Source organism: Bacillus rossius, chromosome 5, assembly GCF_032445375.1.
Source record: "Bacillus rossius redtenbacheri isolate Brsri chromosome 5, Brsri_v3, whole genome shotgun sequence".
In the NCBI taxonomy this organism is placed as follows: Eukaryota; Metazoa; Arthropoda; class Insecta; order Phasmatodea; family Bacillidae; genus Bacillus; species Bacillus rossius.
In genome coordinates this window covers 25,789,817-25,817,076 of record NC_086333.1, presented here as the reverse complement: position 1 = coordinate 25,817,076, position 27,260 = coordinate 25,789,817, and the positions used below count along the sequence as shown (strand labels likewise).

The 27,260-nt window shown below is 34.3% G+C and overlaps 1 protein-coding gene across 1 annotated transcript; it reads right to left on the bottom strand.

Moving 5' to 3' along the window:
• Positions 1–1,565: 1,565 nt before the first annotated feature.
• On the bottom strand, positions 1,566–26,215 carry LOC134531656 (splicing factor YJU2). Its single transcript, XM_063367427.1, has 7 exons — positions 26,081–26,215; positions 22,933–23,033; positions 18,998–19,109; positions 18,737–18,904; positions 10,795–10,982; positions 5,251–5,437; positions 1,566–5,015 (listed from the first exon to the last, which is right to left on the bottom strand). Exons 1-7 carry the CDS (start codon positions 26,102–26,104, stop codon positions 4,851–4,853), a joined length of 945 nt encoding a protein of 314 aa, XP_063223497.1. The 5' UTR covers positions 26,105–26,215; the 3' UTR covers positions 1,566–4,850.
• Between the last annotated feature and the right edge of the window lie 1,045 nt (positions 26,216–27,260).

Genomic DNA, 27,260 nt, shown 5'->3' with positions numbered 1-27,260 from the left:
TAACAAAGAAAATGATTATTCTCTCAATTAGGCAGCACCCTGAACCAATTATACCTGTGGAAGCCCTTGGGCAAAATACTTGAGAAAACTAATGCAATTAAGTTGTTTGATTATCATGAACAAATAAAAAGTTATTTTTTAAATAACGACACTAACAGCAGTTTTGACTCATGCTCTAAGTCAACTCTTTAGTGTTAAAAATTATTTTAGCAAATAAGTGTCAGCTTTAATTGCAAGAGCAAAGATCAGTCTTCAAATAAGCAGCAATAGAAGATTTCATGTTTCAAAATAGAAGATTTCATGTTTCAAAATATATTAACAGTGAACTATCGCAATGAGAGAATTAATAATTACTACACACTTAACTTTTACATTAAACCCGTTTTAGAGTTAAATAAACAGAAACAAGCAATGATGAGGACTGCTGTCAGGTACCTGGTTGCACTCCAACAGAGTGGGCTGATCCTGAGTGGTGTTCGGGAAATGGCTGGGCTCATAGAGGGCAGTACAGTGGCAACTATACCAGCAAGCATTATTTGAAATTTTTGCCCTTATTGACAAATTACTGTCAATTATTTATTATGATTTGATTAATATTGTGGTTTAAAAAATTATTTTTTCAAAAAAATAAGTTCCTTGACAAGAGCATTGTATAAAAACAAAGATTATGACAAAGTTTATCATCTCCAGAAGCTACCAGAAATACAAAAAGTAATATTTTTGAAAAGATAGAGAACAGAACTTTTACTTAAATTAAGGACCAGGTTTCTGTAAGTTTTTTTAGTAATTGAGGAAAACTAACTGTCTACTGACTACCTGATACATTTATAAAGGCAATTTTTGGAAGTGATGTATCTATTCCAACACACAAATACAATATTTACAATACGACTTAAAAATGTTGTGAAAATGTATTCAAAATATGTAACTTTACTATTTCCAACATTAAAAGAGTAAAACGTTGATGCCAAAAAATCTTTAATCGCTAACTGCACGATTTGCTGCTACAACATGTTAGGCGTGAGGTAAACTTCCTCTGAAACAGGGGTGAATATTCCAGGGAGCCAAGGTAACCTTATTTCCGGAGAAATAAAATGCATTTAAACTTGATTCTGCATTTGTCATCAGCTTTATCGGTACCAGTTTGTTTCTTAGGGGTTGAAAAAAGTGTGTGACAAATACTATGAAAATCACACATCTGTTGCCCTCAAAGGCCTCGGTGCAACCAGTACAACAGTTCCCCCTCTATTTTTAATTTTTTAATATTAATTGCTAACACACATTTCAGCTCTTTAGTACCATTGTACATCTTGATATAAAAAATAAAACCAGGATCAAATTTGCCATGTTTGCGTGGTATGACTTATGATGCCGTTGTCCAAGCTCTTTGAATGATGGATAGAGCCAGCAGATAAGAACTAACTTCAGCACAGTACGATGATGCAGAAAACATGAGGAATTAAAATAGAATATATTTTGTGTGTGTGTGTGCATGCGTGGGCGCGTGCGTGCGTGTATACACACACACACATACACAGTCACACACAAAGACATACACACACAGATACAGATACACAAACACACTTTATTAGGTAAAAAGATCTGTGATGAACAAACCATTTTTTATAGTTTGACAACACTACAATTATAAAAATATAAATACAATAATATAACAACATTAATAAACCAAAAATATCCAGATTGTTATTTTTAGGTAGCTGTAGATGTATAGTAAAAACCTCTTCTTAACGTATTTTGAGGGACCAGAACAAAAAAAAATATTAAAAAGTGGGAAAACAAAAACAGTTAAATGTTAATATTTTTTTTAATTTCACCATAATGACAATAATAAGAAGCAAATATACATCACAATAAATATAATGTCAGAGATGCTTAAGATTTATACAATAAGTAGAAATTCTCTCTCACACACAGAAAAAAAAAAAAATCATATTCAGCCTTGCTGTTCTTCTTGATTGTTTTTTAAGTTGATGCATGAACTCTTCAGTTTTTGGGCAAGAGATGTGCATACTGAAGCACTTCAAAATGTTCACTTTTTTATGGTGAGATTTTCTTACACAATTCTTTTTTGGACTTTGTTTATAATCGGCAATCACATGTTAACAACACATAATTAATTACTTTCAAATTTTTTTTTGGAAACTATTCTATTGAACAGGAGTCCTTCAACTTTTTAGCCTTAGGGCCAAACAGACTCCTCCACTAAGTACTAAGGGCCAAGACCTAGCTAGCTCATAATACCAACATACTGTACATCTGTGACGGGGCCGGATGCCGTGGTAGCGGGCCGGCGTTGACCCGCGGGCCATAGTTTGGAGACCACTATATTAAACAACATAACCACTTTTAAACAATTGTTTATGTTTAGGAACAGAAAAGGTTACAAACATGTCCATTGCAATATTTGGAAATTCAGTGCTGCCAAATACCTATCATGAACATTTTTACTGTAGTAAAGCAAGCATCGCCAAAATCGCCATATTTACAGGAAATTTGTTATGTTAAATTAAAAGCTTATTTTAAAAAGGACCCATTAATACACTGTTGATTTACTGAAATTATTAAATCCCAGGTACTTCAAAAAATGGTTGTACTGTATTTTGAAAAATATATTCCCTAAAGATTTAGCAGCACATTAATAAAATTAGTATTTAATACACTGTCAAAAATCATACAATTTGTTCCTTTTATTAGTTACACAATATTTGTAAGTGTATTACATTACAAGAAAAATATGTTTTAGGGAATTTTTTCAGTGGTAATAATCATGAACAGTGGGAGCAAAGAGACTTTGTCTCACATAACCAAGAATGTTGCCAACTTTTTACTTGATGTAGTGGCTTTGGTAAAAGCTTTCAAAGTTAACATGCTGTGTTGGTCTGTAAGCTTGTACCGATATGGACACAAATTTTATTTCAGTTCAATTTCTAAATAGGCTTCTAAACACAATCCATCTTGATGTGATCAGAGATGGTCACTTCTTGATTTCTTCCAGGGGTCTAACTGTACTGAGATTCTGCTATTTAATCTAATTTTAAGTAGGGCAGCAAAGTTAATTCCTAAATAAATCAATAACCACTGCTTCTACTGAAATAACTGATGACTGGGAATCACTAATGAATGTATAAGTACAAACCAATAGTGGGGGAAGTTTGTGTAGATTAAAATGCAAATCCCTTTCCTGAAAAAAAAGAAACACAGATCTTGTAGCTAAAGTATAGTTAAGTGAAATTCAGTGTTCAGCCCTTTCTACACATTATGTTGCCGCTCCCAAAGGTTCTAACCTTCTAACATGATTGCAAATAAAAGAAAATTATTCATTTTTAATTATAAAGGACAGAACTGGAGTGGAAACTCCATTACTGGATATGAATTCCACATCAATACAAATTAAGGAAAGATGTTTTTGATAATGCAAGCTGTCAAGTAAAACCCAGATACTGAATTTCCAAACTTTTCTTGACTCATCCCAACTTTTTAAATTTTTCACTGACCAAAACCTATATTGAAAACAACCATTACAACATTTTGATGTAATTAGCCATTCTTCAATGAAATGAGGGTTAACTGTTTTCGTGGTAACAAAAATCCTGGAAACAACGCTTCCCACAATTTTTGTTGCTTATGATATACATACATAAATTTGTTATTCACGTGTTTGTCACATACATGATACATATGAAGATAACACTTTCGTGTGTAATACCAAATCCAAAATGCTGTTGGGAACACTAGCACTGTATCTTTTGGATTTTCCGATGTGCTTTTCCATTAAAAACAATATTTACAGGCTGCCAATACTGGTCTAACAATGACAGACTTTGAGAAAATATTAGTAAGTGATGCTAGCACTACAGTTTATAGAAATTCTGACTGTCCATCAGTAACTTATACATATCGTAGTATGAAGTTTATATTTATGGTATTCATCTTTGTCAACATCTGTTAAAAATAACATGGTCAGTAAAAAATTTAAATGTCAATAAGCATGAAATTTTGTCTTTAATGCAATTAATTGAATTTTTATCTGTATGTAACTTATCGAGATGACATCTTGCAAAAGATGAAAAACATTTTCAACTGATGAACATTTTAAAGTGCATGGATGAGCACAAAGATACTCATGTTCCATTTGCTGACAGGTTAGGCTTGCCTATTTGAACTCTGAACACAATTGTGAAAAATCACAAAATTATTGAAGGAAATGCAACCCAGTGTGATGATAAAAGTAATTATTTTTATTAATATTCTTAACCTAAAAATGTCTAATGTTACTATGAATTGCTGATTAAAGTATGTGCATGTACGTTAACCTATACTTGATAAAGAATATAAATATAGGACTTTAATGTTGATTATTCTATTTATATATGCTTCACACATTAATAACAATTTTTATATCAACAAATTGTAGGCCTATTGTAAGGTCGTATATCACTGTCCTCTCAGCAAAAAATAATTTTTCATGCATTTCCATTATTTTACACTTTCCCGCAGTTTACAACATTTTCAGCGTAAAAAAAAAGGGGGTGGTTCTACAGTATTTTAAAAGGGAAATATATTTCATAAGGAATTTCTAAATATATAATTGAAACATTATAAGCAGTTGAATTCTGAAATTGATATGACGGATATATACACATTGTGCTCTGAAGTAGGACTTTCACTGCCTAACCCAAATCGACACCCTTATGAATATGTATGCCCTACGACCTCTCTTGTGATCTTGACTGACGAGAAGTCCATACTCCATATGTACTTCCTTCCCAGGCTCTGGTGCTGTGCCACAGGCGGAGCAGACGAGGGAGTCGTGCCAGCAAGCCACCATGTCAGTCTCCGTCACCGTCGCTGTCAGAGTACGCCCCCAGCAGCGACAAGGCGCTGGGCGCGGGCTTGGTGGGAGCGGACTGCCTCACGCGCACCAACCCCGCCAGGCTGCTCTTGCCGGACAGCACGCCCACGCTGGACGCTCTCGCTGTCGTAGTGGCTCCCACCTGAGGTCAGTTTGTAAGTTGCACCATGCACACAGCCTTGTCATCCAACACAGAAAGTATAGCTAATAGTCACCACTCAGAATGGTAATTGTCTTTGTCTTAGTAACATTTAGGTCACTATTGCTTAAAAATTACTTTTTCAGTTCTTCCAGGCCAGCCGACAAAAATTTAATTCAATGAGTTTCAACTCATGATAAAACATAATGTTTATAAACAATTGATAATTTTAACGTACCTGCACTGTTTTTTCAGCTGCGGAAGTACTAGGGGTAGAATGAGAAGAGATCTTTGCAACTTTAGGGGGTGGTTCTCCATGGTTTTGGCTGCCCACACTAGCAGACGATCTAGTCTTTTCTTCATTCATTTCTATTATTTCTTCTTCCACAATCTTGGTTTTTGAATCTTTGGCTCCAAACACAGAACTGTTGACAAAGAACTTGCAATATAAAAAATAGAGGAAAAAAGTATCTATAAAAACTAACATAACTAAAAATTATATAAACCGTAAGAAACATGGACTCAGTTTCAAAAGTATTGATTATTCTAACACAATAACCAATTGATGTTAATTTTATTTAAAAAAGATAAGGATGTATTACAGTTTGAGTAGTAATATGAATTTTGCAGTAATCACTTCCATACTAATACAGTAGAACCTCATTTTTACGTACCAGCGATATACGAATTCCCGCGATTAACGTATTTTTTTACATGCACTGTCAATTTCCCTATATGTACTAATAATGCATTCTTTTCCCGCCTTGCGCAAAAGCATTTCCCACTGTTTACGTAGAATTAGTGCTGTATTTCGTGGCAAACCATCGGAAAATTTAGAGAAAACAATAAATTCTCAAAATGAATAGCGTGAAGTTTAATTATTAAGCATTACTGCATGAGTGTATGGTCACCACAGCTTCGTTCGCCATTGTAAACAACTTACTTTTTTTTTGTGCCACGTGCTATTGTACACCATACGGCCATGAACCAAACGTATGGTGACATAAACATGAAAATTAATAAGTACTTTTATTAGCGTTCCCCTTTAATTTTAAAAGTATTATGCATGAAAATAAAGGGGCTTGTGTCGTTTTGCCTAAAGGTGTTTTGCCTAATTTTAGGCAAAACGCAGTTCAGGAAAAATGCCGTTAGGCATAACGCCGCTAGGCAAATCAACCATTAGGCAAAATACAGTTAGGCAAAATGCCGTTAGGCAAACCGCTGATAGGCAAAATGCCGTTAGTTTATGTTAGGTTAGGTTAGCTTAGGTTAGGTTAGCTTATGTTAGGTTATATTAGCTTAGGTTAGCTTAGGTTAGGTTAGGTTAAGTTAGGCTAGGTTAGGTCAGGCAAAATGCTGTTAGGAAAATCACTATAAGCAAAATGGCGTTAGGCAATTCGCCGTTAGGCAAAACGAGGTTTTGTCATCATAGTAACATTTTAGGCCAAATGCCGTTAGGCAAATCGCCGTTAGGCAAAATAACGTTAGGCAAAGCGGAGTTAGGCAAAATGCAGTTAGGCATAACGCCGTTAGGCAAAACGCCGTTAGGCAAATCGCCGTTAGGCAAAACGCCTTTAGGAGAAATGACTTTAGGCAAATCGCCTGTTACTCAAATAAAGGTGAAAACTTGCATTTTAAATACACAAAAGAGCGGATTACTGTTCCATTATTAAAATACGTTTTAAGCAACGTACGAGTTTCCTATAAATATGGTGTCTTCATGCATATTCGGCGATGTACATTTTAACACATTAGAAACATTCTGAAATGTCAAATGGCTGCAATGAATATCCAAACAATGCAATGGCAATTTAACTTCTATTCCTCAATGTAAACAATTATATTGATGGTGGTAGCTATCGTTTTATAGTATTATTTCTCAAAAAATCTGAAATTAATAAAACTTTAACACGTAATTAAATACAAAGTTCAAAAATCAATTGTGTTACAAAATTTCAGCAGACCAAGTGGCTATATCAAGATGCTTCAACATTCTCATCTCTTACACAAGAACAGCAAATTTCATGTTTAACTTTCGGCAATAATGAAGAACAGCGATATTGGATATACATATTTATAATTTTAATTATGTGAGATAGTGAAGTTCTAGTTAATATATAAAAATGTAACCGTCTCTGACATATTATTTAGTGTGGTATATATTTTCTTATTGTTTCCCATATAGTGAGATGATAAAAAAAATTTGAACATTTCCCTCATTTTGCATTTTCCCAGTTTTTACATATTTTTTTCCTGGTCCCTTGAAATATGTAAAAATGAGGTTCTACTGTACATAAAATATATAGACAAAAAATTTTTGGTCAAGTAAGTAAATGGGCAAAATCAGACCAAATGTGTAGAAATTATTAAATTTTTTTTTATTTTGTTGAAATAGTCATTTTTATATGAAATAAGTATAATTACAGCAGTGTATACAGAATTGAGTCTAAATTCGACCAAATGTACAATGGAAAAAAGTTCTACAAACACTACAAATATTGTCACTAAAGCAAAATTATTTAATGGAAATAATTTATGGTATGTATGATGAATGCATTCCAATTCTTGAAGTCCCCCAGCCTCAAGAGACAGTAGCTGAAAATAGGACTTCCCATTTACTGCCGGAATACACACATTTATCAAAGCTTTGACGGGCACTAAGTAGTTGTGTATATATTTATGTAAGTAAAGCCAGTTATTAAAGACTTTCATATTTAAAGCACAATCTTCAAATTTTAAGTAATAAATTTTGTGAACTGTGGAACCTTAGGTTAAACACCTTTTAACAAAAAAGTTGTTTTATGATAAAATCTTTCCTTACAAATAAAGGTTTAACAACATATTTTCTCTTGTTTTTGATGATACCTATGGTTTGTTCAGCATTCACTTTTATGTGCTTTACGTTACACCTGCAGTTTAAGTTTAATTATTAGTTCAATGTTTCTTTCACAAATATCTTCAGTTGCATGTACATATCTTAAAAATCAGTGCCCCTGATTTTAGGCAGCTGTTTCAATCTAAGTGTTGTGAGTGTTGTAAAACTGCCAGGCATCAAATTATTTCACTCTAAATTATTTTAGTTTCTCGTGAAAATGGTGGGGTATAGGGTAGTACAGCGACCTCTTTCATTAATTTAGACATTTAGATTAATAATCAGCCTTTGAAAACCAAATTACTCCTCTGCATCACCAAAATTTATGGGAAATAAGATTGTCAACCTAAATAATTTCCATTATTAGACATTACGCAGATGCTTGGCATTTCATTATAGTTTTTTTTTATTATTTACAAAAAACTCCCGGTTCAGCTGCCATTTCAAATGAGTATAATAGTCTTTGGAGGCACTTAAGACCATCTGCTGTATGTATATTTTCAACTTTTTTACACTATGAACCTGTAGCCAAGGTTTGTAAGTCAAATTTACTCACCTCGTAATTTCATTTTAAAAGTTTGTATAGCAATTTGCTACACATATAAACTTTTGGGCTGTAGTTACCTAATTTTGTTTAGCAATTGAACAGAAATCTTAAATAACATTTTATTAAGAAAATATAAACAGCGTAAATAAATAACAAGTAAAAACAAAGGGAGTGGTAAAATCACATTTGTAAAATAGAGATTTTAATTATTTACCCTAACTCCTATATTAATGGTTACAAAACTGTGGTACTGTACTTAAATCCTTGAAACTAAGACACAGAGCTATCAAAATCTGAAAATGTTCCTGTTTCTGCACTTATGATTAGGGTTAGGAGTTTTCTGCACACCAAAGGCCAAAATTCTGCGATAGTGAAACACAAATTCTGCGATAGAAAACAAGAAATTCTGCGATAAGAAATGTAAAGTTCTGCAATTTATTAAAAATAGTTTATCATGTTTGAAACATGTATATACAACCTAAAGAAGCCAGTTTTTCCAACGAGCTAACAAAAACAATTTTGAATAGCTGTTTTACCCCCGCTGGCTTCTTTAAAAAACTTATTTACTTAAAGACATTTTCATTTTCTTTAGTGGATCACGATATATCTATATATTTATATTTTTTAATATTCTGTGTGGCCTACATCTTGCGCCAACGGCCATAAGGTCATTCTTTCGTATTCGAAGCCTTGTATCGATCGATTAGTCGATTGATGCGCACATATTTCCATTGACTGTGACTACAGTCGTTTCATAAATGCCGGCAGGATCGCTCGCTCAATGTGCTACTCATCTTATAATCTTATCTTTGGATTCTCTGCAAACAAAATTTATTTTGCCGTACGTGATTTGGTAATTCAAACTTGTATTTTTTAACAGCATTGCCGCATTAATTATATGAAAATGTATGTTTTATACAATGTTTGGAAATTATTCACTCTGCCCATAATAATTAAGATATTATTTGGGAGAACATAACCCTTGCACGCATTATTACTGCACTCAAAATGGACAAAAAAGGTACAGCAAAATCGGTAATTCTGCGATTATTCTGCGATTATGCGGGACTCTTGTAATTCTGCGAAATATTCCGCGATTGCGGAATCGCGGAAAACTTCTAACCCTACTTATGATACTAGACTTCAGCTTCTTTGATAGCCTGGTTGACGACCATAAGGGGTTGTTTCTGGATGGTGATTCTTTGAGAAGAATATTACAGCAGCAATGGTTGGTGAAAACTCATTACTGTAGAAAATGCTTTCTCCAGTTTGGCATTTGAAGCTGGAAATACACTTATGTTAAGAATTTGGCCAAGATTTGGAAAATTAATATGCACTCTAAGCCTAGCACACATTTTCCACAGTTCATAACCTGAAAGATTGTTTAAGTTATGGTGTCAGAATTTTTTGAAATCTGCCCAATTATTTACGATACCTCCACTGTTACGCTATTGTTCTCCAATCCAAGAGTACTGGTAGTGACACACAAAATTCCATTTTTTCTTCACCAAAATAATGTTTTTGTCTGTGGGCAATATTTTCACTTCATAATCTTCAGTGCAGCACCGATAACTTCCAAGTCATGCAAATCAGAAAACCTTTTGCAGAAAACATTGTGTAGCTCTCTGAGAATGTCAACATAGCTGCTATTAAATGCATATATAGATGATCTGTTTGTTAAATTAACTCCTTGGTAATTTAGGCTTGAATCCTAATCATTCAAATTTAGTAACTAACTAAGAGTGTAAAATCATGCTGTTTAGTGTTGAATACAATTGTTTTACAATGGTCAATGTATGTCCATTTTATCTCCCTGTAGTGAAAATGACAGTTTCAAAAAATGACTCAAAATGTCATTAAATAAATAAAATCCACATGAAAAATATTGTGGTTAGTTTTGCAGAAAGCTGAATACTTTCTGCAGCCAATGTTTCTAGGTGTTGAACAATAACAGCTTAGTTTGTGAGCAGTGACTCAAGTGACTTCTTGTTTGCCACCTCACAGCTTGTACTCTTGCAGTAGGCGACTACGATTCTTGCTGTAGAATTCATGAATGTTAGTTAATGTTAATAATGCAAATATATCTGCCAGATATGTTGCCTAACATAGTTGTTAACCTCAAACTCCAGACGTAACTGAAGCAGCAGAGAGGTTTTTTTTTTATCATAGCTAGGGTCACAAAAAAAATATCTGTATTGATAAGTTGAAAAGTGCTGAGCAGATCTTATGACAATTTTAGACAGAGAAAAGAGTAGAGAGCACGGAGTCAAGAGCAGAGAGAAAGGAGCAAGGAGCAAAGAGCAGAGAGCAGAGAGAATTGGGATGAGGAGCAAGAAGCAGGAGACAAAAAGCAGAGAGCTCACCGAATGTACTTCTCGTCCTCCGCCTGCTGAGCCAGCTCGAGGCGGCGAGCGGCCTCCGCCCCATCGTACTGGGACAGCATGGAGTCGTAGTCGATGAGTCTCTGGCGTCGATTCAAGTCGCGCAACTCCTCCAGCGACTCCAGCAGCTCCAGCTCCTGCTTTGACTGCTTGGTGCGGTTCTCCAGCAGCTGCAACCCCAGGACACTGGCCGTCTACACTGCTTGCAGTTCCCTGTGTGCCATCCACCCCACTTTCAACTGAGCCTGTGATTTCATTTATTATGTTACTATAAGTAAGTGTATTTATTTCTTAATATAAATTTTAAAAAAAATATTTTAGTGTGTTCGTAAATGAAACCAGACAGAGCCACTGTGTTTTTTTTTTGCAATGTATTACAAATACAGATCAGTATTCACAAATCATCCATCATTAAAAATCTAAAACTAAGACTTACTTCTGCAGTAGTCATCCCTCAGCATCTGTGGTGAGAAAGACCAGAAATTTTCAGGACTGCATGAGTGGGTAGTGATGTAGTTAGCTGGTAAAATGTTAAAGTTGGTAGACTACATTTAGTAAACAACAGTGCCAGAAAATATGTAAACAAATAAAATAATCATTTGTGTTAATAAAAAAATAATGTTATGCATCTTTAAGATTTTTAGACAATACAACAGACTTTCTATAATTATAATATAATTGTCTCGTAACTCAAAATGTTGTCAGAACCTACTTCGTAACGAATGTTATGCCAATATTGCGGTCTGAGTTTTTTTTACATTTAATTTTTATTTCAGGATGTTTATTGTCAAAGTGAAATATGTACAAATGTTTATATTAATGTACTTAAAATGTATTAAGACACAAAATTCTTAATGTAAATTTATTTCAGTCGGATCAAGGTCTTGTTTGAAATGGTATTCAATAAACACACTTTAGTGGTTGAAAAATTAATTATTTTGATTAACATACAAACAAATAGAAAAAAAGGTTTTTGGTTAGCGCTATATTTTCCTGGAACAAATTAGGGCACTAATTCAAGGGATGGGTACATTAATATATTTATATAACTATGCATGGTATCTCTAAAGTTTAGTAAAAATACCGAATAAACATTTCATTATGCATCAAAGTGTGAAAAAATTTGTGTTATATCATAATTACCTGAATTTTAAATCACATAGCTTAAGTTGTATACAAAATCATATTTTATCACTCATTCTATTAAAAGTCATTTATTTATGACACCAGGAAAGTCCAGTTTCAGCCTAACATAAACTAAAATATTCCAGGAGTGTGGCCCATTATCCCAACCCTGTCATATGGCCTTGGTATAGGTTCAATTCTAGACTGGCTAGGCCACGTGTAGTGTTCAAGCTCGCTTCCAGTAGCTTGAGACATAACAGTAATAGATTAAAATAAACATCCCAAGCCAAAAAAATATTGAAATACTAGTGGCCCCAATGATATAGAGGACACGATAATAGAGAGACTTTTATTATATTGAATAATGACTTCAATAAAATTGACAATACTGATGGTGCAAACATTTAAATTATATAAAAACCAGGCTGCCAAAGGCGAGGTCCGGCCAACCAAATCAATATGCGGCCCGGGTGGATTCCTGGAAGAGCCCTGCCTCCTTGAGGAGCACGACACAGGAAGCAACCGTCCCTTTCCTATCACTACATGAAAATCCCATTAGTGGCCTTCCCAAAGAATCTCTGATGTGCCTCTGTCTCACCTGGAGGGTTCTACAGGTCCTGAGAGCACCATCACGTGAAGTGGCATAACTGGGATGCCATTTCTCTCGCAGCTTTTAGTGTTAAGTCAAGGGCACTTTTGAGGACTTTCCATGGGCAACACCGGCGAAAGTAAGAGTGGCTGTTGGCGACATCAGCGAGTGAGAGGGAGACTGGTGGCGATACCGGGAATCCTCAGAGCGACCAAGAGCTGAGGAGTAAAGTGGGAGCGACAGCGAGCAACAAGCTTCTTGAAGAATATCCGAGTATCATGGATTGTGTCCAGGGGCGTAGCCAGGATGGGGGGGGGTTAGGGGTTCAACCCCCCCCCCCCCCCTTAGCACCAAATATTTAAATAATTTCTTATTCATCACTGAAACAAATTTCATATTAAAATTAATAAAATTTTTACCATTACTTTATTTAAATTTAAGTACCGAAAACTGCTAAAATAGCACTATTTTACACCTTAAAATCCAAATTTCACGGGGGAGGACCCCCGGACCCCCCGCTTTAATACGGGGGGCCATGCTTCTTAACACCCCCCATACACAAATCCTGGCTACGCCACTGATTGTGTCAACTGTGCCACGGCAGGGCAGATGAGTGAGAAGTGTGAAAATGTGTTGGGACCGAGGTGTGTGGTAACAGACGAACAGCAGTAATAGCCATTGTTGAACCGAGCTCCAGTGGGGAGAGTAAATAGTACATGTATGAAAGTGTGATTAATTTGTGGACAATCATTTAGAGTATTGTAACTTAGAAAAGAATATATAGCAGTTAATAAATAAAGTCTAATTAAATAATTAATTAATTTAGCTATCCTTTTTTAACCTACAATCCCAAAAGTAGCCATATTGACGTAACTGATTATCATCAACTTGGGTAAAAAAAAAAAAAAAAAAAAAAAGATATTCCATATTAATAATAATTATATACATACATACCATGATATTGAACAAGCATTCTTCCATTAACAAAAACACACAAAAAGCAAAGATAGCCTTAAATATATATTAAAAATAAAAAAGTTTGAGAAAAAATGTCTGTATATTAGATGAAATTATTAAAAAAAACTAATGGAAATGACTATTTAAATTATTTGGAAATGAAAATTATTGTTTTTAATTTGTCTGTTTGTCCTTTGTTCCAGCATCATTTGAAAACTACTTACTGACTTTGATGAAATTTTTTAATAGTAAGGTCATTGGCTAGCTTAAAAACTAGGTATTGGAAAATGTTACCAATAAGGGGTGAAAAAGGGGTAAATATGATTTTAAGATAATTAATTGAATCTGAAACTAATCAAGCATAAGAAAATATACTTGATATCAATAATAAACATACCAAAACTACCAACTACAATGTTACTATTTTGCAAAATTCAACCCCTAAGGGATGTAAGAAGTTAAGTATTGTTTTAAAAAGAAAAAATGACCACTTCCGAATCTATTACAACTAGAGGTTAGAAACTAAGAAAGAAGAATGTGCATGTAGAGTTCAGTATTGTATTTTTTCTCCATTTATCAAAATTTGTCCTTTATGGGGGAAAAAAAAAGAAGGTAAAGTTCATATTTATTATAAAAAAATTGTATCTCAGAAACTAATAAAGCTAGACATAAAATATTTGGTAAGAATAATAAAAATAATAAACAATGCATTATTTTGTTTACAACTTTGCGAGGTTTCACCCCCCAAGGTGTGTAAAAAGGGAAAGGTTTGTTTTAAGAAACATAAATGTATACTTCCAAATCTGCTGGATCTAAAGGTAAGAAACCAAGAATGAATGTCAAGCATATAAAGTTACAACTCATTAATTTTTTTAGAATCTTTTTAGAATTTGATATCTAGGGTGTGAAAAGGGGGTAAGTGTGGTTAGACATAAAAAATAATTTTTTCCAAACAAAATATAGCTGGATGTAAAACACTAAGCATTGAGGGCGTACCGGTGCTAATGTTGGAAATACTGGTGGAAAATAATGGGCGCCACCACGTGAGTGGGCACGTGGACCCGGCGTGAAACTCTAACTCAGGGCGTTACGTGGCCCGTGTGCGGCGAGATATTAGCCCTCCTGATTTTTAACGCAACGCCTGTCCCTAACTAAGCCCGCTCTCAGCGTCGGGCACGCTTCTAATCTGCAGTGGGCTCTCAGGGCGTCCCACACGCCGCCGGCCAGGTTAGGGACCCACGTGGCCCCCCCGAACACAAAAACACGTGACTCAATTAAGTTGGTTTTATTACTCACGTTACACGCCCTTACATAATCCTCCCTTGATACTGCTACAAAACGCCCGAGGCACGAATCGAATTAGGTGAGGAGGCGAACCACGCACGTGGTCGCCTCAAGCCGTTACTTAATAGACAGATGATCGAAAACTCCGGAGAGTAAATAATTATTAATTAAGCAGTCTCTCCGACCGAGAGAGGCCCCGAGGATATAAAGAAAACGATTTGGATAAATTACTTAGCAGAACTACTTCTCGGTGAAACAACGGTGATGTCCTCGGGGTGTCGGCAGGGAGGTCCGCTCTCGGCCGGTTGTAGAAGGAAACTGGGGAGAGACCCGGGCTTGCGGAAGGCAACATTGCGCCCTTCGCGCCGAACACAATTACCGTTACAACTTAGCTATGGCGTGCCCCGGGTTATTATTGAAAATAACATAAATTCTTTACAAAAATTAGTACATCACATCCATACCCAGACCGTCTGTAATAATTACTTATATGATAGAAAACAGTTTAAATCCAGTTACGTGCTAGTTCCTCCGCCGCCCGCTAGGGAGCGTCCTTGCATTTATTAAATTACAAAACATCATGATTTAGTTAAACAAAAGACACTCACATGCATAGCCGTCGTGACACTATTTTGGGGTGAAAAGAAAAGGATTACAATAATTATTAATACCAATTAGGGGTGCAGCGCACTGCAGCTAAGTGCCCTCTTGCCGGGCTAGCAACACACGCACACACGCACGCACAAGCGGGAGGTTTGAACAGATGGTGGTGTTTGGGCGGTGGCATATCGGGCTCAAAAGGGGGCCGCAGGCCCGGACGACGTCAGCATAAATGACATATATGAATTATCTAAAATGTTTTTATGTTTTTATATTTTCTTGAGATTGGATAGCAAAGGGGATAAAAACAAAATAAGTAATTTTATTTTGTAAAAAAAAAAAATTAATAATATATTCAAAGAAAATCAAGTGAGAGGCCAGAAACTGAGCATGAATAACAAATAATTAGCTATGTAACATGCTTTTATTAATTTCAAAATTCAAGCCCAAGTTAGTGAAAGTTTGTTTTTATATTAATAAATCATAACTCTAAGCAAATTAAGCAGGAGGTAAGCAAATGGGCAAGAATAAATTGTATTATATGATTTCATAGCATGGTTTTACATTTACCATTTTACTAGATTGGGCCGCAAAAGGGGTAAAAAGTGGTAAGTTTTCTTTTATCATGTCATATCTCCGAAGATAATTAAGTGGGATGTAAGTTATTTAGTGATATTTATAAACTGACAAAATCTACCATCTTATTGTCGTCACTACTTGCTGAAATTGAAATCCTAAATGGGTGAAAAGGTTGTAAATATGGTTATAACATTAAAAAAATAAAATAATAATATACACTGATACAATCCAAGTATAAGATACTGGCAATGATTGATAAATATAATTAAAGCTACCTTCTCTCACTAAACATTTTCTAAAATATTACCTTTTAAGTTGTAACAGAGGTGAATAAATTTAAAAATATATATTTATATGGACTTCACAAAATCAGTATTGGCATAAAAAAATTTGAATTTAATATATGTAATGTAAGATTATTATAAATATTTTGGACCTCACATCTACGGTAAAAAAATGTACGGTAAAAAAATGTAATGAGTTTGGTTTTACTTGGTTAAGAAATTTTGATATGTTTACAAAACCTGTAGTTCTGAATTTTTACATTAGCATTACTGCGGAAAATGAGGAGAGGGAAGAAAAATTTGGGAATTTAGTTCAAGTAACACAAAGCATAACTACTAATCAACTAATACTTAGAATAAGAAATTTTAACCTGTAGTCTACATTTCAAAATCTTAAAATATTGTAATAAATTTTAATTAGTTAATCAGAGCATAGCTATAATAAAAAAAAATTAATGTTTAAGTGTAAATGATGACATAATCTTAATAAAAATGAAAAAGGTGTGAGTTTCACAAATTGGCTCAAATTTAGATAGTGATACTGGCCAAGCGTGGAAGCTTGTTATGTGTAAAAAATAAAAGTAGGGGAAAAGAATGATGTCATGGAAGTTGTCCAATGATAATAAATGGAATGGTGGAACGAAGGAAGATATAGTATGTAGTATTGGCTATAGCTAAAGACAAAACAGAACCGTGGAAAAAAAAATCTTATGATAGTTGAGTTTTGGAGCGATAGTAGAGACCATTTATACAAGGAAGAGTGAATTAATAAGAGTAAGTAAATATCATTGTAAATTTAATAAATAAGTACGCAATAAGCATTAAGCAAGTAGGTAATACAAAATTTGTTGGATATGTGGGGTAATGAGTGTACTAGTGACGAGAGAAGAGGACAGTAGTGTTTATATTGTATCAATATAACAGTACAGTGTAGAGAGAGAATGCATGGTCGTAATTATAGCAGTGACCACGGAAGTGACAGTTCGTGTTTCACAATATCAAATGAATTAAGAGGAGGAATGGCAAATTGTTTTTGGTTTAAATGTAATATACCTGTATACAAGAAAATATTGACAGAAAATGAATATTATAATAATGCTAGGAAAGATGTTTTTTTTATGTTTTATAAAGATTTGTGATTTGTAGTTTTATGTGAATTTAATTTTATATGTTATGTGAGAGGTGTATTGTGTGTGTTTCATTTGAAATGTTGGATGAAATAGTTGCTTTGGTTAGGGGAATCATAAAAGTTATTAGATAATGTAAAAATGGCTCATTTTCCTGTGGTTAGTTGTGCAATTGTTGAAATGATAAACCCAAAGTGAAAGGTTTGGTGAGGGTAGGTCAGCTATTAAAAACATTTTGCATATTTAATTTGAGTAAATTAGTAAATTATAGGTGGAAGGTATCATAAAGGAGACTAAAATTCTACAAGGTCGAGTTTGTTTTGCGATAGCGGTATTTCATTTGTATTTAATGAGAATTTTTGTGATTTTGTGGTATTGTGAAATAAAAAATAGGTCCACCCGGTCTAATCTATTTTGCGATACCAAGATTTAAATAATTACCTCAATTAAAATTCTAGATAGTATTTTTATCAGTTTCATGATGTAGAGTACAGTCCCACTTGACCTACTCTATTTTGCGATACCGATATTTAATTCTTTGAAAGTGAAGCTTTCTGATACAATATTTTCTAGGTATTGTGAACTAGAATGTAGTCCCACCCGGTCAATTCTATTTTGTGATACTGGTATTTACTTTATTGAAAATAAGAATTTTCAAGATATTTTTTTTGTATCATGAACTAGAATACAATCCCGCCCGGTCAACACTAATTTGCGAGCTCATAATCGAACGATTTTCACGCAACTTTTATTTTTCAGATAAATGAATTTTTATAGTATATAGGGCACAATGTTAATTTTCCTGATTCCGCCATATGTAGTAATGTTTACAGACAAAATTTTATTGATAATGAAAAATCTGTATCGCAAAATAGAGTAGTTTACGATATTGTAAAAATATAATATTAAAAAAAACAGTGTGTGTGTTGTTCCCCACCTAAAACCTCCATATCACTGCACTTGTTCCATAAGAAAGTAGGGGTAGTAATAACGTAAGTGATGCCATGTGAGTGATTTCATCATGGTATCATGATCTAGAATAGTCCCAAATTTATTAATTGGCTACCTCAGTCTATACAAAAACTGTAACAGGCTTACGCATTACCACATTATATAATATCACTCTTAAACTGTTTTGTTAGAAATTAAAACTTATTTACACCTGAAATTTTACTGTGTCTATTTCTTTAGTAAAACTATTTGGAATGAATTAAATAGTTTATTACAATTGTAAAATACCAGCGAATCGTGAAATTGCATAAGCAAAGCAACGGGTTGTTTGCTAATGATATAAATAATATGAATGTTATTAATGTCAGTGCTTCCACGATGAAGTCCCCATGTGTGTTACTAAGTAAACAAAAACAATGGAGTTGCACCTTCATTGGATTTGTAGCTTCATCCTCCTTTCTCTCGTCCTCTTCTCGTTGTGCCTGCTCTTCAGCTAACTTCAGTGCCATGAAGTTACGAGTTGCGCCCGCCTCTATTTCATAGTCCGTGTTGCGTGGGTCCGTCTTGAAGGAGATTTCTTGCAAGCATCTCGTACACTAAATAAAAAACCAAGCAATTTTGTTTTACAACAAAAAAGTGATACAAAACATTTATTATTAGATGTAAATATGACCAAAACCAATCTTTACCTTGATGTAAAATCTATAAATGCGAATACCCAAATAATCTTCTCCTTCAACATCTTCTTTCCGTGCATTAAATTTTTTTCCTTTGTAAATATATTCACCACACGTTACACATCTGGAACCAAAATCAGCACATTTAAGTCTAATGTACTGCAGGTTGTACACCCCTCCAAGAAGATATGCTATGGGCCCCAATACAAAAATATATTTCAACTCTGAAGAAAACCTTCATTGGCATTACTCATTCATTAGGATGCAATAAATTCCTCTCCACGCATTACATGGTTTTACAAACACAATACAGTAAGACACAAAACAAGCAAAATATAAAAAAAAAAGTAAAAAAAAAATCACCAAGCAAGCTGAGGTATGGCACAGCAAGTCTTTTAAAGTACACAATTTCCTTTTCTTTAGAGCTTTGCACTTCTTCCTCAGTAGTGTTTTGTAATATGGAGCAGTAAGTCCACATTAACAGAATAGCAAAGGGTAAAATTTAAAATTACAGCCTCTTAACTTTCAGTGTTTTGGCATGGACCAGGCATATCCTGCTCACTGACCTGAATCTCAGTGCTACCAAGATGGTCATACCTGGGGGCAGTGTTGTTCAGTTCCGTGTCCTCCAGAGCACTGGCCCACTGCAGGTACCAGCTTGGTTTGGCAAGGTAATGCAGCGACCCGAACGAGTAGACAGCAGAAAAACTACATAGTACTTAGTTACCCTAATAGGGGAAGGGTGAGGGGCAGCGAGGAATGTTTAAAGGTCGAGGCACACAAAATCACATAACGCGGGCTGTCGCAGTGTCCAGCGAACCCAGCCCACAGCATCCTAGTTTCCGACTGTGTTTCCAGACAGTTTGTCTAGCATTCTGCGTGCTAGATGCTGAAGAAACAGAAAAACTAATAGCAAAAGTGTGAAATATAAATTTTTTAAATGTGATCCAAGACAACCAGACTATAAAAATTGTTTGCTGAAGAATATGGAGAAATAACAGAAAATAGTTGTAGCTTCCTTCTTAACAGGTAGACGATGTTTTCAAATTACAGTGTAAACTATTTATAACGTCATCCGATTTAACGACAAACTCCTTAAAACATCAAAATTGCTTGACTTTGATTGGTTTACCTTGTTTTCAATACAATAATACACTCTATAAAGCGTCACGCTCACTCTATTCAACGCAACAATACGGCATTATAAATCATGAAGCAGTACTTTCTAAGTTGCCGAAGTTGATCAGAACTGCAGTTGTGTACATTCTTTAGTTTGCTGTTTTGTTGTTGTATTATCTAGCACGTGTTTACATCGACTGACTTACCGTACATTCTAAGAAATTTTGTCTTTTGTTTTTGTATGATGAACTTGCACATGTTTAACTCGGTCACTAGACTTTTGTCAAGTTGTTACACGTTATCGTTTTCGCAGTTGCTTACAGACTTTCGAACTGTAAACATGGGGAGTAAACGAAAATCTTTGTGTATTGATGAAGAAGTTTTATTAAGAATTTGATGCAGCGAAACTATTAGAAAAATAGTTTTTATATAATCAAGATGATCTGGCAGTATCTCAAGATATCAGTAAAATACATAAGAAAATCCAATTAAAATATTGGAGCAGCAAAAAAACATCAGACGAAGATAACAGACAATATGCAATATGTGTTGTTATCTGTATGAATATTCATGTTTGTGTGTAAAATGTGTACTCTATTAGTAGATACATATAAAATGATATCTTTTGTTTCTCTCCATTTAATGACCACTCTCTATAACGCTTAAAAATGCTCAGTCCGTTAAGTGTCGTTATATAGAGTTTACACTATATATAAAATACACAGAAGAAGTATTATTTTCTTATTTTAATACGACTTTAGACTGACATGAAATTCATAATTATTAACATCTGTTACAATAGACAATATACGTAATTAGATTTTAAATTTTTTAAAGTTTTCAAACTGAAATTTATGTACACACGCACTATTTAGTGTACTTAAACATTAAAAAAAAAATTCACTTCAGGTTTGTTTGGACAAATGTTCATCTTCAAAAAAAAAATGAAAATATTAATTAATTTTACCTGACATTTCAAAATTCTCAAAATTTTTATGATATTAACAACCAAGAAACATGAAATGAGTTTTTGTGATAGAAATGCAAACCATTTCTTGAAGTAGCCAGTGGCATTGCAGTTAATCCTAAAAAGTTTCAGTTCTGCAATAAATAAAATTCTCCTTATTTGTACAACCCAAAAAGGTTAAAAATGTAACTTTGGCAGCTAATTATGCAAAAAGTATGCAACTATATATATTTTTCATTTAGTTAAAGTTAAACGATTGAAAATGTCTAAAAGTTGATCAGTGATTAATATAAATCTAAAATCATGACCTGGAACGGGACATACGCCCTTAAAATGTGATGGCAATCTTATTTTCGAATACAACCCGAGCGAAAGTACTGGCGAACGCAGCGAGTGGTGCATGCAGTGCGTGTGATCTGAATTGTTTATTGTGAATATAAGTTAAGTTTCCAGAGAAGAGAAAACAGGAGCGTCTCACTGCGCCCGTTTACTCTCAACGGCACCCCAGGACACCGCGGCGCACATTTTGGAAACCTCTGATCTAACACTCATTTAGACAGATTGTGGTGTTTAATCTTGCTGGAAAGAATACCGTATTTACCTGCGTAAGATCACAGATTTTATGCCAATTTTGTTTAATAAAATGTACTGCGACCCATATGTGAAAATTTAAATTTTGGGAGAAAAAAAATAAACATTGCTCTGTTGTGGTTGACTATGTGCTTAAATAACTAGTCTGTATTGGTTTTTAATAAATATGTCAAGAGTAATTATAAATGTTTCATTAAAATATCTCAGCAGTAAGTATAAAGCATCATGAACTGCGCTGTATAAGCTAGTCTGCCCCCTGTCGTGTAGCTAGAGAGAGAGAGAGAGGGGGGGGGGGGGGGAAGGGCATGCGTGTACATGCATGTGGCCACACAGCAGTGTTTATGGTCGGTTCTCCCTCCCCCGCAAGGTGTTGTGAACTGGCACCATAAACAATTATCATGTCATTTTGAAAGGATTTTGTGATGCAACTGTGTCCAAACATTGTTTTTGCGTGAGATTTCTTACTCTTTCTACTGCAACATTTCATTCATGACAAAACTGCTATAAAGGGCGTGCTTGTTTATATTGAAGAAACTTACATAAAAAATTGACAAGGAAATAGCCTGCAGTCTTTTCTCTCTTGAGGAAGACAGGAAGTGAAACATGGATATAAAAAATAGCATTCTTTTCCTTTGTATATTTTGTTAGATAGTGCATGGGGGAGGAGGGAGAAAGTGCTATAAAGGATGAAGAGGGGAAAGACGAAGGACATCATTGCCATTTCTTTCGTGGCAATAAGCTGAGACACGGACCATAAAGACTTCACTTGTATTCTACTAGAGTCAGTTATATGGCGGGACTCATATTCAAGGGCGAACCTTATGGTAAAAATTATATTATATTTGCCAAAAATTTTTGACCAACATGAAGGGCCAACCCATTTACCAGTAAATACGGTACCTACTTGAAGTATAAATTCTTATTCATAGTTTCAGGTTTTGTTGGCTACAAACTTTCTATATCTAGCTATAAAATGGTGCTACATGTGGGTTAAAAGTCAGAAAACATAGTCTCACCAAGTCAATCTGGGTTTGATTCCCGGCAAGGTCTAACCCTGATTTTTCACCAATAGGAAACTTGGCGGAAGTTGCAGTGAGCCAATGGGTTTTCTTAGGATACTCCCATTTCCCTCCCCCATTCACATTTTATTACTCTTAATATGTTTTAATGAACTCAATTCAAAGATGCATTTAGAACATTTATTTATTCATTCATTCAGTCATTCACCTAGCTACAAAATTTCCAAGACACCAAGTATTACAAAACATACCTCATATTAAATGGTGCCATCAGACGAACTGTATATTGTCGATTTCGAGGCAATTTCATGCGAGGTATCTTAGACGGATCAAAATCCGGTGGATAGTATTTCTGAAATAGATGTAAACATTTTGTAAAGAACATTTATGGACGGAGCTGCCTTCAGTAAATATTTAACATCTAGGTATAACTTTCAGTAGATTCAGCCTTAGTTAAGGTAGGATACCCAAATGTCTTTATCAAATGGGAATACTTATATGAAGACTGTATGCAAGTACTTAGGCCTACATATTTTACAAATTATTAAAAAAAAAATTTAAGAAAATGTCATGAACATGACAACTAGACAACACAAGATATGTCATTCAAAAAATAAGTTATCAAGATAATGTGATGAAGTTTACATTAAATGAGGGCTAGTAAATTATATTATTTTTTACAATTAACTGTTTATCAACTAAAGGAGCATAACTATCAAACGTTGTGAAATGAGTCTATCAAAAATATCATTATTAATGTTTGGTGAACACAGTAATGTTTGCTGATGACTGTTGAAGGGTGGAACTTCAATGCCGGTGATTTGGATATACAATTATAGTTAAGTTTATTTTTACAGCAGTATGGGTCAACAAAGTTTTATAATTATAGAGTTTTGCAGATTTGAGTTTGCCATGTCAAATAATAATTTGAATGTTTCAGGGAAGAATATTTAGTTAAATTGAAACTATAATTTATTTGACTTATATCACTTTTCGTAGTCCCTAAAATAATGTACGTAATTCAGGGTTATCTAGAATGACTGCCGGGATTTAAGTTGTCGTAAGATGGGTTATCGTGTTGGCGTAAATAGAGATCTAAGGCGTCACCACGTGGATGGGCACGTGCTCCCAGCATTCGACTTTGTCCCTGGGCTATGACGTGGCCCATGTGGAGCCAGGCTCGATTTCCCCCTGCGCGGATACACTGGAACTTACCAACCCGCTCTCAGCAGCTTACCATTTTAACATGCAGTTAGGTTAGGATAGCTACATTACAAATTCTATGATATCACAAGGTTTGGTATGGTTAGCTAAATTAAAAATCCTATATAATAATATGTGCCATTAATTTCTTTAAGTGAGATATATTTTAAATTGATAACTCCTACTTAACCATGGAATAATTTTACAGTATTTTAAAAATAGCTAACACAACCAACCATTCACAATCATTTAAAGTATTTAAAATTTAACTAACCTAACCCAACAAACCATTCTCAAAGTATTTCAGATTTGCAATATACAAACCTAACCTAACTACGCCTTAAAATGGTGAACTTATTTGATGTATCACATAGACCTCTTAGCAATTGATTAAAAAGCATGCCAGAATGTTTTTTCCCTCAGAGAAATCGGTCTCCTTCAGAATTACCCCACTTGAAGTATCGTAACACCCTTAAACCGATTAGTACCATTTTTTTTTTTTTTTTTTTATTTATTTATAAGCCTCCATTTCTCCAGGCAGCCTGAAGGGGAGTTGTCAATACAAAACACATAGGACACTCACATACCATGGTTACCATCTCCGGTTTTAAAATTTCTGGGCCAATTCTAGAAGCTGTTTCCAGCAAGTGTGGAAGCTTATTACGTGTCAAAACAAAAAGTATGGGTAAAAAATGACTGCATAGGAGTACGCCAATGAAGTTGGAATAGAGTAGGATTTTATGTTTTGGTAGCAATGGAGTTGATGTTCATGTGTAGTTTTTCCTTAATGGGAAGTAGTTAGTGGCAATAATGTAAGTTACAGACCACGTGTGATGTGTAATGTTCATTGTTTGATTAATGAAAAGTTATGGAAAATGTAGAAAATGACGGCAATGCGGTTAACAAAGTAAATGGTTTGAAGAGAAAAAAGTAGAGACGAAATTACTTTCAAAAAGAGTTAAATTGGATATGTGTGACAAGTGTGTATGTTAAATGAAAAAAGGTGTAGCTCTAAAGGTTAAGTGAAATGTGAAATTCAATACGTTCAGTTACCATTTGTTCACATAATGAAAAGGAAGTGAATGGCTGATTAGTTTAGGTCAGCTATATTATCAATACTTTAATATATTCTGGACGGAAGAGTGTATCACGCGATTGAGGTTGGTTACAATAAAAGTATAACTCCATTCTTACGGGGTAAGACGGAAAATTTGCAGGTTTTGGCCAGAGAACTGTAGAGGCAGTATTTTTTTAAACGTATTTCATTTTGGTAACTTTCGGGTAATATACTGAAGAATAAAAATTTTATCCAGTAAAGTTTGGTTTTTGATAACGGTATTTCATTTTTTTGAAATAGAGACTTTTCGTGATCAATTTTTGTGGTATCGTGAAGTAGACTAGTCTATTTTGTGATAACAGTACTTAATATTTTGAAAGTAAGACCTTTCGGGGTAATATTTTGTTGGTTTCGTGAAGTAGAATACAGTTCCAACCGGTCTACTCTGTTTTGCAATCCTGGTATTTTGTTCCTCATAATTACAACTTTTCCTACCACTTTTATTTTTTGGCATAATGAAGTGTTGTAATATATTGGGCACTGTAATATTTCGAAATACCACAACACGTTTTAATTTATATTGATATAATTGCTTTATTAATAAAATATTGATATAAAAAAAGACTAGGGCTATTGGAGGGGGGGAAGAAATTAGTCTAGTTCATGATGAAATTATAGTCTAATTTATGATACCAAGAAAGCATAATGTTAAAAATATAAAATAAATGAAAACTAGTGTGTTTATCAATTCCCTGCCTTAACCCTATATTCCCGCGATCCGTAAAAATGTAGGGGTGGTAATGACATATGCAACGCCATCATGGTGACGTCATTAGTATTATGGAATCGGGAAATAGAATGACCCCAAATTTCTGTTAACGTTAAACACAATTTATTTGGCATTACCCTAAATTTAATGTCTGGAAAAGATAAGGTGGAATTAACCTAACATGGAAAACCGAAAATAGTATTGCATGTGATACATACAATTATTCAACAAGTGAGCAAACAGATATAGTAGTAATAATACTGAGCCCAGTTAAAGAAACTAGCAAAAAAAATTGTAAATTTATATTTAACTTGAATTTTTAAATGTAACTTTGATATTTTATTTCCTCGCTTTCATGTTGTTAACTTACGTTTAAAACTTTCCTTTCCGACATTGTGCTTAGAAGGTAAAATTTATAATTTCAATATTGAATAAAAATTACTTAACAAGTAATAATTAAAAATATTAAAACGTAAACAATATACGTAGACATCAACACCGGAGTAAAGATATCAACACCAGAGTCAAAAATATGAATTTGGCCAGAGACCTGATGGATTTGTTTTATTCGCCGTCTCGTTTGCTCCCTATGAGATATAAGAGAAGCAAACGTACCTAGGTCAAAAAGAGTAGGAAACTCTAATATAGGCGAAGAGAACGACTTGAGGTTTATTTTAAAAAATTTTCTTTTTTGACCTAGCACAAAATTACATGTTTTGAAAAATTCAATTGCGAATTAAGAATGGCCTGAAGGTGAAATTGCTTAGGCAATGTCTAATATTGTGCCACAAATTGTGAGAGCTTAATCAATTTATTTTGGCCGTTTTTTAATTTAAGATCGTTAATGCGAATATACTCCATGTCACATGTAGAATTTGAATAAATATACATTAACAAAAATACTTTATTCAAAATCCATGAGTAGTAAATATACGATCATCATTGTCATTTGTAGCACAACATTTAAGTTATTGTCCTAAAAATTACAAAACACTGAACAATGAAGTAAATTATCGTGCCAAAACAAGCAGCAGGTGACTTGCCCTCACAACTCTTCTTCGAGAGGAGGAGTATCGAGGGCATAACCTGAGTGACATGATAGCATCTTGCTCTCAGGAGTAAAATGGCCCTCCACTATACTGCTTGTGGAATTTAAAATGCTGAAGGTTGCCCTGAGAGCTCAAAGTATAAAAGTAATTTCGCGTAAAACAAACCTATTAACACACATACATGGTAGCAATAACACTTTCACAGTACCAAACAACGACTTTGAGAATGGCCATGTCTTTGCTAATTCTTCTACAGAACCATCCATACCATTTCCATGGAACATCTTACAAGGAAACTTCCATTGTGTAATAGGAACTTTGGAGAGAAACTTTAATCCTTTGTCTCTTCCATTGACATTGGTAAAATATGTTTCGTAGTTTGTGCCGTCGGTGCTTCCTCTGAGAGCACAGACCGTTATCTGTCCTCAACACCTGAACCAGTGTCAGTGCGACGAACACGACCGCGTGTGTAGTATAGTGCAGTGCCTCGAACGGCGTGAC